At 40.9% G+C, this 14,940-nt stretch overlaps 1 protein-coding gene across 1 annotated transcript in view; it reads right to left on the bottom strand.

Annotated features, from left to right (window-relative positions):
- LOC136867110 (sodium channel protein Nach) overlaps positions 1–14,940 on the bottom strand; it is a 159,618-nt gene that overhangs the window by 62,322 nt on the left and 82,356 nt on the right. Inside the window, exon 5 of the mRNA XM_068226713.1 lies at positions 7,605–7,788. Coding sequence (XP_068082814.1) covers positions 7,605–7,788 — 184 coding nt within the window. The remainder of the gene's footprint in view (positions 1–7,604; positions 7,789–14,940) is intronic.

Below are 14,940 nucleotides of genomic sequence, written 5' to 3'. Positions count from 1 at the left end.
TATAAATTAGTGCGTTTATTATATTACTGTGAAATATTTGTGTAGTATAGTATCTGTAGTATCTATTGTATCTGTGGTGTCTGTATTAACTCTCTTTCTAGAATCCTGTTGCAGTAATTAGGGCAGACTTAACTGCAGTTTAGAATTGTGTAGACCTAATTCTTGTGTATTACTTTCGGTTTTCAGTAATTAACAGAAATTTTCATTCTGCTGGGTGTTGTAGAAAAAAAATCGTACTACTAAGTACTGGTAGTATTGTAGTGTAGTAGTAGCTTATATTAATTACGTTGTTGTTGTGTGACAAGTGAACTATTCTAGACAATATATCTTTTATTTCATTTTTTATACGCAACATCTTTTCCTTTCATTTTTATAGGCAATATTTCTTTCCTTTCATTTTTATTTGCACAGAATAAGTTATTTTATTTTTCCTTTTCTTCCCATTATTCCGTAAATAGGGACCAAGCAGTGCAACTGTAGGAACTGCGGGTGTGGCCAGGCATTAAGGAGTATGAGGGAGGAGTTGGAGAGTTTGAAGGAGATAATTAGGATTCTCTCAGAGGACAGGAAGGAAAATAGGCCTCCTTCAAATAATGTACAGGATACAGTAGGTGTAAAGGAGGGATGGGAAGGAAATGGGGGACTTGTAGAAGACAGGTGGTCTAATGTTTTAAGGGGAAGGAGATTGCAGGCTAAGGGCTCTGTTCAGGATCGGAATTCAGGACAGGTGTCTGTTAGAAATCGATACGAGTCACTGCAGGTAGAACAACCGAGGGAAGATGAGGATCAGGGAACTGTTGCTGAGTTGTGTGGAGGTAGGAGGAAGGGAAAAGGTAGGAAAGGGAAATGTAGTGTAGTGGAAAGGAAAAGACAGGTGGAACAGGGTCATGGGAGGGAGAAACGCGAGGAGGAAGTAGCTTCTGCAGCAGTGAGAGAAGATAGGGCTGACCACGAGGGGAGGGGATCAAATGAGGTGGGTAGGGTTGAGGCTCTGGTCATGGGGGATTCCATCGTTAGACATGTGGGGAAAGTGTGTGGAGGAAAGGGAACCAGGGTATCCAGGAATTAGGTTGAGGCAGATGTTGAGGAAAGTAGAAGAGAAAGAAGAGGGAAAGGAGAAGGTGGTAGTGTTTAGTGGTTAGTGTTACTAACGTTGGTACTAACAACGTAAGGCAAGCAGGTATAAGTACCAACATAGTGGGGGATGTGAGGGATCTGGTAAATGCAGCACGGATGAAGTTTAAGGAAGCAGAGATTGTTATCAGTGGAATACTCTGTAGGAGGGATACTGACTGGAAGGTGTTTAGAGATTTAAATGAGACTATGGAGTGGGTATGTGGGAAACTGGGAGTGAGATTTCTAGATCCTAATGGGTGGGTAGGAGACAGGGATCTGTGCCCAGATGGCCTTCACTTAAACCGAAGTGGTACATATAAGTTAGGAAACTTGTTTAGAAGGGTTATAGGCAGGTACATTCAGGGAAACGGAGTGGCCTAGGGAGCGGTGTTAAGCGAACAGGGAACTGGAAATCAAGTAGGGATGACATAAAATGTTAGTGCTCAACTGTAGAAGCATTGTAAACAAAGGAATCGAATTAATTTAATAGATATATACTTACCAGATATTGTAATAGGAGTTGAATCATGGCCGAGAAATGATATAATCGATGCAGAGATATTCTCACGGACTGGAATGTGCATCGCAGAGATAGGAATGGTAGGAGGGGGAGTATTCATTCTGGTGAAAGAAGAATTTGTAAACCACGAAAAAGTTAAGGATGAAAAACATGAAATTCTGGGTGTAAGGCTCTTCTCTAAAGATCATAGGCAACTTGATGTCTTTGGAGTGTACAGACCGAGAAAGGGTAGCTCTGACGCTGATTCAGAATTATTTGATAAGATAATCAGCTATGTTGGAAGTGAGATGGAAAGGAATGTGATCTCAATTTACTAAATGTCAATTGGGAAGGTAATGCGAACGACAGGAAGCATGACCAACAAATGGCAAATAAGTTAATATGGGAAGAGCACCTGATTCAGAAAGTGATGGAACCAACTACAGGGAAGAATATTTTGGATGTGGTGCTGATAAAACCAGATGAGCTCTATAGAGAAACCGAAGTAATAGATGGTATCAGTGACCACGAAGTTGTTTTTTGTCGTAGTTAAAAATAAATGTGAAAGAAAGGAAGGTATTAAAATTAGGACTATTAGGCAGTACCATATGGCTGATAAAACAGGCATGAGGGAGTTTTTAACAAGTAACTATGATTGCTGGAAAATGGTAAATAAAAATGTAAACAGACTCTGGGGTGGGTTTAAAGCAATTGTTCAGGAATATGAAAATAGGTTTGTTATTTTAAAGGTGGTAAGGAATGGTAAGGATCCACCATATTATAACAGAGAAGGAAAGAGACTAAGAAGGAGGTGCAGACTGGAAAGAACTAGAGTTAGAAATGGTCATGGAAGTGAGGAGAAATTGAAGGGACTTACTAGGAAATTGAATCTAGCAAAGAAGTCAGCTAATGATAACATGATGGCAAGCATAATTGGTGGTCATACAAATTTTAGTGAAAAATGGAAGAGTATGTATAGGTACTTTAAGGCAGAAACAGGTTCAAAGAAGGACATTCCAGGAATCATTAATGAACAAGGGGAGTGTGTAGTGTATGCGAGGATCATCAAAGGGCAGAAGTATTCAGTCAGCAGTATGTAAAGATTGTTGGTTACAACAATAATGTCCGGATAGGGGATGTGACTAACACTAAAAAAGTATTAAAATTTACCTATGATAACAATGACATTTACAGTAAGATACAAAAGTTGAAAGCTAGAAAAGCGGCTGGAATTGAAAAGATTTCTGGGGATATACTAAAGGCAATGGGTTGGGATATAGTACCATATCTGAAATACTCATTTGATTATTGTTTGGTTGAAAGAGCTATACCAAATGAATGGAGAGTTGCCATAGTAGCCCCTGTGTATAAAGGAAAGGGTGATAGACATAAAGCTGAAAATTACAGGCCAGTCAGTTTGACATGCATTGTATGTAAGCATTGGGAAAACATTCTTTCTGATTACATTAGACATGTTTGCGAAATTAATAACTGGTTTGACAGAAGGCAGTTAGGGTTCAGGGAAGGTTATTCGACTGAAGCTCAGCTTGTAAGATTTCAGCAAGATATAGCAGTTATCCTGGATTCAGGAGGCCAAATGGACTGTATTGCAATTGACCTATCTAAGGCATTTGATAGGGTAGATCATGGAAGACTACTGGCAAAAATGAGTGCAATTGGACTAGAAAAAAGAGGGACTGAATGGGTGGCTATATTTCTAGAAAATAGAACTCAGAAAATTAGAGTAGGTGAAGCTTTATCTGACCCTGTAATAATTGAGAGGGGAATTCATCAAGGCAGTATTATTGGACATTTATATTTTCTTATATATATCAAAGGTATGTGTAAAGAAGTGGAATCAGAGATAAGGCTGTTTGCAGATGATGTTATTCTTTACAGAGTAATAAATAAGTTAAAAGATAGTGAGCGGCTGCAGGGTGACCTCGATAGTGTTGTGAGATGGACGGTGAACAATTGTATGATGATAAACGGGGTTAAAAGTCAGATTGTGAGTTTCACAAATAGTAAAAGTCCTCTGTTTTAATTACTGCGTTGATGCGGTGAAAGTTCCTTTTGGGGATCATTGTAAGTACCTAGGTGGTAAGGAAAGATTTTTGTTGGGGTAATCACATAAATGGGATTGTAAATAAAGGGTACAGATCTCTGCACATGGTTATGAGGGTATTTAGGGGTTGTAGTAAGGATGTAAAGGAGAGGGCATATAAGTCTCTGGTGAGACCCCAACAAGAATATGGTTCCAGTGTATGGGACCCTCACCAGGATTACTTGATTCAAGAACTGGATAAGATCCAAAGAAAGAAGCTCGATTTGTTCTGGGTGATTTCCGACAAAAGAGGAGCGTTACAAAAATATTGCAAAGTTTGGGCTGGGAAGATTTGGGAGAAAGGAGACGAGCCGCTCGATTAAATGGTATGTTCCGAGCTGTCAGAGGAGAGATGACGTGACAGGACATCAGTAGACGAATACGTTTGAGTGGTGTCTTTAAAGTAGGAATGATCACAATATGAAGATAAAGTTGGAATTCATGAGGACAAATTGGGGCAAATATTCGTTTATAGGAAGGGGAGTTAGGGATTGGAATAACTTGCCAAGGGAAATGTTCAATAATTTTCTAATTTCTTTGCGATCATTTAAGAAAAGACTAGGAAAACAACAGATAGGGAATCTGCAGTCGCCCTAAATGCAGATCAGTAGTGATTGATTGTGATTGTGGAGGTTATGACACAACACACACGCGGGGGGAATATGCTGGAAGATCACAGAAGTAGAAGGAATGGCAGCAATGATGTCAATCGGCCGTTGTCAAAGCAAAATCAACTGGCAGTAAAACTGCACTCGCTGTGGAGTGCAGAAGCAAAGCCGGCAAGAGGAAGTAAGAAGTATCTTTTGATGGAAAAAGGCAGAGGTGTGTGCAGTCCATTTTATTGTGTTCTAATGAAATTACGTTTCTGATTCTTCAATGTCTTCTTTAACAATTCAATTGTTTCCATGTCATTTGTAGCATCAGGCTATATCAACTGTTAAATATATGGGCTGATCACTGACATTTGTGTTCTGATTAGGGTATTTTAATAGAGACATCTGTTCACATGGATGGCCTATTCATGGGAGAGTTTTGTTTCTTAAGTGTCATAGAGAGATATTTGGGCAGATTAAGAAATATATGGGGTAAAGTTTCTGGTCTTAATTTACACTGCTGTCTTGGTATCTGTACTCATTCACCATTCACCGTAAATGAGTCTACTTTTATTAAGAAGTTATCGCAAAATTGAATATCACACACAAAACAATTAACTTATGAGTCAGTTTTTCTTTTCTTCAGGCAGCTTTCTCCCATTTCAGAAGAACACTACTCTCATTAGGGGGTCTAAAGAAATGTTTACCTGAAAGCGATTGGTCATATCCAGGTCTACATCTGGGTATGAAACACATGGGCATGTTGCAGCAGTACCTCCCACACTGTCTTCAAGCACAATTGCGATGTTACCGGTATCTACCATTATTAAGACATAACAGAACTTGCGCAGTTCACTAATGAATACACAAATAATATAAACTGCCTTAACCTCTTAACATTGACAATGGAGAGCAATATATTTTCCAATAACTTGGCACAAATGTAATGTGCAGTTATGACAAGTCACATCTGCATGCGACTCAGGAAATTGTGCTGCCGCTGCAGGAACAACCATCACTCTCTTCAGTCGGTTTATGCTTTAACTATTAGAAAGGAAAAAAACAGGTGTCAAATCAAATCAGAATTTATCCTATCTATCTATATTTGTTCTTTAAGTTGATCTTCATGGGCATTCCATTTCATATGCACACATCATCAGCACAGCTTTCATTTTTATCCTTAAATTCTGTGTACACTTTTCTCTGGATCTAAATCATTGCACAAAAAAGATAAGGAACTCTGCCTTCAGCTAAAACTGACCGAAAACTTTACATAAGTATTTTGACATGTTGTTAACATCCTTAACCTTTTATCTAATTAATGGTTGGTTTTCTATTGGGAACTCAATTTTTGAGAAAAATACCAAAGGTAGGCATTTATACAAGTGAGGGTACATACTTCCTCCGGTGCTTAATTGTCATAATTTGCTGGAAAATGCGAAGTTTATGGTCCCTGCACCTACTTAAAGCATTTGCTGAAGCAAATACTGACAAAGGAATAGTTTCATTGTCCTACAAAGCATGCTTGCAGTGATGTTTCCATGGTGCACTAGTTGCCAGCATCTTAGAAAAGGGTTTCAATCCAACTGATGAGCCCACTGCTACACTGGGACAAAACGCTGGTAATTTCAAGATTGGAAATTCCTAAAGAGCTGTATTACTTTTTACACTTGCAATCAATGAAATTAATGTGTGATTTACTTTTGGGAACTAATTTCTTGATATAAATGCCAAAGGCAGGCATTTATACAAATACAGGTACATATTTCACCTAGTGCTCCGTCACTGGATTGTCCTACAAAGAAGGCTTGGAGTGGTGTCTCAATTCCCTGGCCAGAGAGTGGGCATAACCTAATAGGTGGCCCACCCCTCCTCTTCAGAGAAGAACGAAAGCTTGTAAGTAGTAGTGTCCCAACGGCGCACTAGCCATCAGTGTCTTGGACAGGTGTGGCAAACTGATCAGCCCACTGACACACTGGTGTGAAATGCTGGTAATTTCACAATTAAAAGGGCGTAAAAATGTTTTAATATTTTTACACCAAGATTTTTCCTATATTCATAGTATCAAAAAATCAACCACAGATCTTACTGCTCATAATACTTTTCCAGCTACTAGCAGTCTCCTGTGATTAGATTAAATGATTCCTTTGCCTGCCCAATTTATATAAATCTTCAGATAGTTTTACTCTAATACCATTGTGTTAAAAAAAATGAAGACCTCTATTTTTTGTCCGACTGATGTATCTCCGGGAAGAAATGAGGTGTTGTTAATCTGCAGATTGCAAGTTTAGTTGAACAACAGATTGTTGTATCGGTATTTATGATCTTCGTCATTTGCATCTCTTTCTTAAGTCTATGTAAAAACTTATTTGTGCTAATACGCCCATGCTTTGAAGAGATGTTCACTCAGATGTCCTTCATTTGTACCACAAGTGAATGTACATGTGGGGAACGACACAGTACAGAACGTGATTGTAGTGGCTGTTTTAATTAACAAAAATGTTAACTGGGCAGGTATCGCGAATGACAGAATGCATGATCAAAAATGGTAATTGAGTCAATCTGGGGAGGACAGATGAATCAGAAAGTGATAGAACCAGCTTGAAGGAAGAATATTATTGATGTGATTCTGATAAAATCAGATGAGCTGCATAGAAAACTGGAGAGATACTGTAGATGATAAAAGTGATCACAAAGCTGTTTTAGTCTTACTTAGTTAAAAATAAATGTGATAGAAAGGAATGATGTAAATGTAGGACTATTAAGCAGTACCATATAGTTGATAATAATGTTATTAGATGGAAAATTGCAAATAAAATTGTAAACATTCTATGGGGTGGGTTCAAAACAATTCATTAGTCTATGCCAGGGCCTCTCAAACGCCCAAAATCTCACGCGTGCAGAGCGAGGTGCAAGAGCTCCGTGCACTGTGCATCGGTGCCGCTCGGTGCCGCTCGGTATGGCTCGGATCAACGCTTCGTCTCTGGGCTACTCGGCTATGCTCGGCTCTACTCGGCTATACTCGGCTCAACACAGCCCAGATTTGGAGCGCTACGGCGCAAGTGGGTAAGAGGGAGACAGGCGGAGCGAGCGAGAGAGGCGTAAGGAAAGAGAGAGTAAGCGCTATTGCTCCAAATCGAGGAGTGGGGGTCTGCACTCTGGTCAACCAAGCCAAGTCGTCTTTTGCACCGTGCACAGTGCATGCACCACGCTCATGCACCCTGAGAGGCCCTGGTCTATGCTGTGTATGGTATGTAATGATGGATGCATTGAACACTAAATATTGACTTACGGTTGGGTATAAGATGATTTGTACAGTTGCAGAGCTCATATTCCTTTTCACTTCTACACTGCACGATACAGGCAGAGTAGCTGTAATATGGATGCACCCAGAGATTGTCCTCAGTTGGAAACCGACAGTCACGACGGTCAAGACTAACGTCTGAAACTCCTCTTTCATTATGGATCTCCTTTATCTGCAATTCACAGCACAATACAGTTCAATCTTTGAAGAAACATATTCATATAAAATGGAACTGATCTAAACTCGATCGAGTTAAGAGGAACAAAATTATTTCAAAATCTCAATAATATGTAGCAGTATGTTTTGTAAATATGGTACACAATTTATGAATAGAAATTTTAATTGCGGCAATTTTAGAAACAAGAAAAGCTTCAGGGATCTAAAGAGACGGTAAATTATTCAGAGTTTTACAGTGGGGTTAACCTATTAAGGAACGCCAGTATAAAATGGGTAAACCCCCTGTTATCTTGAGCTTAAACAAGTGCAAAAATTAAGAGTTCATGCTCACAGAGTGGGGCTTACAGTGATTTTGTAGTGTATGTGGTATACATGGGTGTTCAAGGGGTAGTGATGTGCAATCTATAACCTCTCCTACACAAATGCCAACCTTTCCTTCACGCGGTGAACTAAGCCGTTTCTACAGACAAGGCTCTGGCGACCGAGTCACGGCGGTATAACCATTACATAGAGTAACTACAACCAGTCCATGGGCTGAGAGATGGAACCCTCATCAATGGTCTTACTTCCTTCAGGCTAGCAACCCGTCGGAAGGACAGTTGGTTGCTTTCAAGTTTTGCAAGAGAAAGAAAAACTGTAGGATTATAAAGATGACGAACTTGGCAAAGAAAAGGATAATGAAAGGGACAAAGATTGGAAGAAGAAATATATTTTTAGATGTGCTACCTGGAATGTACAATGTATTTCACACAAAGGTGACCAGTTGGACAACATTCTCGCAAAAAAATAATTGCAGCAATTTCAGAAACAAAAAAAGCTTCAGGGATCAAAAGAGACAGTCAATTATTTACAGTTTTGCAGTGGGGTTGGCAGGCATACTGCAGCACGGGTGGGTGTACTGCTCATGGTACACGAAAGATTAAGATCAACAATTGATAGCTACACCTTTTAAATTAAAAGAATTATCCAATTACAACTAAAACTACCCAGCGGTTATCTTATAGTTATAGGGATATACGCCCCAGTGGAGGGCAATGCAACAGATAGTGGTGGGTTCTATAATGAGCTGTAAAAGATAGTCAATAAAATTAATAAACAAGATATGCTACTATTACTAGGAGACTTCATTGCTAGAGTTGGTAATGTAAAAATTCGTAATCACATCGGAATTCATGGAGAAACAACCCGTAATAACAATGGAAAAAAATTAATAGATTTCACCGTCTTCAATCAGTTAACCATCAGGAACACAATATTCCCACACAAGGACAGCCACAAGTACGTTGTACACGCGGTCTGCACGAAATCAGAAATCGATTATAGATTACATAATTTGTAATGGTAAATTGGCAGATTTAGTCTTGGATACCTGAATCTATCGAGGTACTGAATTGGAAAGTAACCACTATCTATTAGTAGCACCTATTCGTCTGAGGCCTAGATGGTATAAAAGAAACAAACAACACAAGAAATTAAAACTTCTTGTTAACCTATTAAGAGACCCCAGTATAAAATGGCTGTACCAGAACAGACGTAATAATCTTACACAGACGACACCAGTTAGTGTCAACGTGGAAATAGAGTGGTCTAATTTGTGTTCAATTTTTGAAGCAGTCTGCTTTTGAGAGTTTGCGAGTTAAGAAAAATGGCAGAGAAAAAGGGTTTAAGAATCTGGGTTTGAAGAGATTAAAAAAGTTATTTCAGACAAAAGAAATGCTTGCAAAAAGATGTTTGTCAACTAGTAAATTAGAAGATAAAATAGAGTACCACCACAAGAGAGCAATAGCAAAAGGGTAGTGCAGAAAGGACACAGAAAGAGTTGGATAAACTTTGTTTCAGACCTGAAGACTGATATAACAATACCACAACCACAGACCTATAGAATACTCAAGAAACTGTATAATGATGTAAAAGAAGACATACATACACTGACTGACAGAGCAAATGCAACACCAAGAAGGAGTGGTCAGAACTTTATGCCAATTGCAGGGTAGACTGACGTCACTGAGGTATGCTCATGATGTGAAATGCGCCGCTGTGCTGCGCACGTAGCGAACGATAAATGGGACACGGCGTTGGCGAATGGCCCACTTCGTACCGTGATTTCTCAGCCGACAGTCATTGTAGAACGTGTTGTCGTGTGCCACAGGACACGTGTATAGCTAAGAATGCCAGGCCGCCGTCAACGGAGGCATTTCCAGCAGACAGACGACTTTACGAGGGGTATGGTGATCGGGCTGAGAAGGGCAGGTTGGTCGCTTCGTCAAATCGCAGCCGATACCCATAGGGATGTGTCCACGGTGCAGCGCCTGTGGCGAAGATGGTTGGCGCAGGGACATGTGGCACGTGCGAGGGGTCCAGGCGCAGCCCGAGTGACGTCAGCACGCGAGGATCGGCGCATCCGCCGCCAAGCGGTGGCAGCCCCGCACGCCACATCAACCGCCATTCTTCAGCATGTGCAAGACACCCTGGCTGTTCCAATATCGACCAGAACAATTTCCCGTCGATTGGTTGAAGGAGGCCTGCACTCCTGGCGTCCGCTCAGAAGACTACCATTGACTCCACAGCATAGACGTGCACGCCTGGCATGGTGCCGGGCTAGAGCGACTTGGATGAGGGAATGGCGGAACGTCGTGTTCTCCGATGAGTCACGCTTCTGTTCTGTCAGTGATAGTCACCGCAGACGAGTGTGGCGTCGGCGTGGAGAAAGGTCAAATCCGGCAGTAACTGTGGAGCGCCCTACCGCTAGACAACGCGGCATCATGGTTTGGGGCGCTATTGCGTATGATTCCACGTCACCTCTAGTGCGTATTCAAGGCACGTTAAATGCCCACCGCTACGTGCAGCATGTGCTGCGGCCGGTGGCACTCCCGTACCTTCAGGGGCTGCCCAATGCTCTGTTTCAGCAGGATAATGCCCGCCCACACACTGCTCGCATCTCCCAACAGGCTCTACGAGGTGTACAGATGCTTCCGTTGCCAGCGTACTCTCCGGATCTCTCACCAATCGAACACGTGTGGGATCTCATTGGACGCCGTTTGCAAACTCTGCCCCAGCCTCGTACGGACGACCAACTGTGGCAAATGGTTGACAGAGAATGGAGAACCATACCTCAGGACACCATCCGCACTCTTATTGACTCTGTACCTCGACGTGTTTCTGCGTGCATCGCCGCTCGCGGTGGTCCTACATCCTACTGAGTCGATGCCGTGCGCATTGTGTAACCTGCATATCGGTTTGAAATAAACATCAATTATTCGTCCGTGCCGTCTCTGTTTTTTTCCCCCAACTTTCATCCCTTTCGAACCACTCCTTCTTGGTGTTGCATTTGCTCTGTCAGTCAGTGTATTAATGCAATTCCTCTAATGGAGTGATTCATTTATTTTTGTAATCTTTGGAGGGGTTCAGATACTGAGTCATTTCTTCTGCCAACATCTCTTAACAAGTCTTCGGAAACAATTACGCTCGAAGAACTGGAGTTAGTACTCAGAAAACTTAGAAATGGAAAAGCATCTGGAAAGACTCGATAAATGCATAACTATTCAAGAACTCCAGTGACATCTTCAAGCAAAGATTTCTCAAATTCATCAATTTAATTTGGAATGGCAACAGACCACCATAGAATTGGCAAAAGATTATAGTTTTTTCTCTTCATAAGAAGGGCAGTGTTAGCGGCGGTTCCTGGTATAGCGCAATGGAGCAATGAATCTCCAGTTTATATCAAACTAGCAGATGTACCCGTGCTTTGCTACGGAACTCTACATTGTATACGAAATTCTAGTGTACACGTGAGCAAGATTGTATTAAATTGCATTGCTCTTAACGTTACCCTAGAAACGCGACGGGGAAGTCACCAAACATCTTTTCTCATATGAAGACTGAGTTAGGGAATTTTCACTGTAATGGTAGACCTGCTTGCATATCATCAGTCACAATCGGGTTGGGGAGTTTTCATTATAATGGTAGAGACTCACCCTCCACCTGCCGTTTTACATCCTCAGAAAGTCTTAGTGGTTTTTCCATCTGAAATGAGCATACATTACAATGACGTCAGTAGGAATAGCGTGATTAAAAGCAATGCTTTCATATGAAATACTCGATCAAATGAATCATCACACATTTTCTCACTTTTAACGAACAGGACTACACTGCCGATCTAACAATCCAAAGTTCCAGAGCTGGAATGACCAAGCCGCAGAGAGCCATGATTCGTGAACACTCGTCGTCAATTTTCGGCGGGGCGAGGATCGAATAGTGGAGACTCCCAGGGCAAACGCTATGCCCTTTTACTAATCTGTTTCCTAGGAGTACCCGATGAGTCGGAAAATATCAGTTCACTACACTGGTGGTGGAAAAATCAGCGGTATCTGACTTGGAAGCAAATTTTTCCTCCAAGCCAGAGGAGAAACCCCCTCTTCACCGATAATTTGGAATAAAATGAACGTAGAATTTAATAAAAGTGAAGAGGAAGAACCTTTTCTTAAGAAACGGCTCTTTTCAGGGTTGAATTTTGAGTTATTTAGTGAATTGTGGTGCTATAATTTGGAATAGGCCCAAATTGTTACTCTTGACCAGGCCATACTACTTTTTTTTTTTGCTAGGGGCTTTACGTCGCTCCGACACAGATAGGTCTTATGGCGACGATGGGATAGGAAAGGCCTAGGAGTTGGAAGGAAGCGACCGTGGCCTTAATTAAGGTACAGCCCCAGCATTTGCCTGGTGTGAAAATGGGAAACCACGGAAAACCATCTTCAGGGCTGCCGATAGTGGGATTCGAACCTACTATCTCCCGGATGCAAGCTCACAGCCGCGCGCCTCAACGCGCACGGCCAACCCGCCCGGTGGCCATACTACTACTACTACTACTGCTAAGTCAGCCTCTGCCTTAAGTATGCACACTGCTCAATCAAAACAGCGCGTCAGTGTCAGGATCGAATAACTGGAATACTATGAAGACCCAGTGCGTTACGTACCAGCTATATCAGAAAATGTATGAGCCAGAGGAATGATATGCTAAAGAAGAAAGTTTTCTAACTCCCTGGCTATTTCCCGCCATCATTCAGTCAGGCTATTATACTTGGCACGCAGCAGTAATCCCATTTATCGGAGTTGAGAGGCAGCAAAATAGAAAAATAACATCACTACAAACAATGGTCAATGTAATGTTATTGTTGATCAATGTTATGTGCTTTCGATATTGTAGGCCTTTACATTTAGTTTTCTTCCGACTCTGAAATACCATCATAGTCGGTACTGCAAAACTGAATAAAACATAAATGATCGGAAATTGTATTCTCTGTAACTTTTGTTAAGGAGTGCTTTTCGACAGGACCAAAAAAATGATATTTAAAAATTAAAATTTAGGTGCCTTCCCCTAAATTACAATTTCATCCAGGGTAAATAAAATCGTTTATAGCTTAGACTGTAGCTTCTTATTCCCCGACTCTATATACTGATGTTCATGAAATTCTGTTAATTCATTTTCTCGTGGCCCCGACGTCGATACGGACTTAGTAAACAAAAATACAAATTTATTAATATCTGTGGCATCATCGTCGGTACTGTAAAATGTATAAGACATAAATTGTCGGAAATTTAATTCTATACAACTTTGGTTATGTAGTATTTTACGATACGACCACTAATAGTTATAATATTTGAGAATTATAATTCAGGCCTTCCCCTAAAGTACCATTTCGTTCAGCGTTAACAAAATGATTCATAGCCTAGATTATAGTGGTCCATTCTCCGACTTCGTATACCAGTTTGCAATGAGATAGAACCACTAATGACGTAAATATTTAAGAATTAAATTTTAGGCCTTCCCTAAACTACCATTTCACTTAGCGTGAATACAATTATTTATAGCATAGATTATAGCGACTTATTCCCCGACATCGCATACCAATTTTTATTAAGATAGTACCACTAATAACATGAATATTTGAAAATTAAATTTTAGGCCTCCCCCTAAACTACCATTTCTATCAGCGTGAATAAAATCATTTATGACTTAGATTGTAGCGACTTATTCCCTGAATTTTCATACCAATTTTCACTAAATTCTCATTGGCCATTTTCTAGTGATGCGTGTACATACATACATACATACATACATACATACATACATACATACATACATACATACATACATACATACATACATACATACATACATACATACATACATACATACATACATACATAAATACATACATACATACATATACATACATACATACATACATACATACATACATACATATATACATACAGACCCTCCTCTGCGAACCATCTGACCTTGCCGCGGTGGGGAGGCTTGCGTGTCCCAATGATGCAGATAGCCGAGCCGCAGGTGCAACCATATCGGATGGGTATCTGTTGAGAGACCAGACTAACGAATGGTTCATCGAAAGGGGGGTAGCAGCCTTTCGGTAGTTGCAAGGGCGGCAGTCTAGATGATTGACTGATACGGCCTTGTAATAATACTCAACATGGCTTAGCTGTGTTGATACTGCTACACGGCTGAAAGCAACGGGAAACTACAGCCGTAACCACCTCCCGAGGACATGCAGCTCTCTCTGTATGAAAGATGTACTGATGATGGCTTCCTCCCGGGTAAAATATTCCGGAGGTAAACTAGTCCCCCATTCGGATCTCCGGGTGGGGACTACACGAGAGGGGGCGATCATCAGGAAGATGGATACTGACATTCTGCGAGTCGGAGCGTGGAATGTTAGGAGTTTGAATCGTTGTGGTAGGTTAGAGAATCTGAAAAGGGAGATGGATAGGCTAAAGTTAGATGTAGTTGGTATAAGTGAAGTACGTTGGCAGGAAGAACAGGATTTTTGGTCAGGCGACTACCGAATTATCAACACGAAATCAAACAGGGGTAATGCAGGAGTTGGTTTAATAATGAATAAAAAAATAGGGCAGCGGATAAGCTACTACGACCAGCATAGTGAAAGAATTTATTGTCACCAAGATAGACACCAAACCAATGCCCACCACAATAGTGCAGGTCTATATGCCTACTAGTTCAGCGGATGATGAAGAAATTGAAAGAATATATGAGGAGATAGAAGATTTAATACAATATGTCAAAGGTGACGAGAATCTAATTGTGATGGGAGACTGGAACGCAGTG

This window comes from Anabrus simplex, chromosome 1 (genome assembly GCF_040414725.1).
Source record: "Anabrus simplex isolate iqAnaSimp1 chromosome 1, ASM4041472v1, whole genome shotgun sequence".
In the NCBI taxonomy this organism is placed as follows: Eukaryota; Metazoa; Arthropoda; class Insecta; order Orthoptera; family Tettigoniidae; genus Anabrus; species Anabrus simplex.
This window is presented reverse-complemented; position numbering and strand designations above follow the sequence as displayed.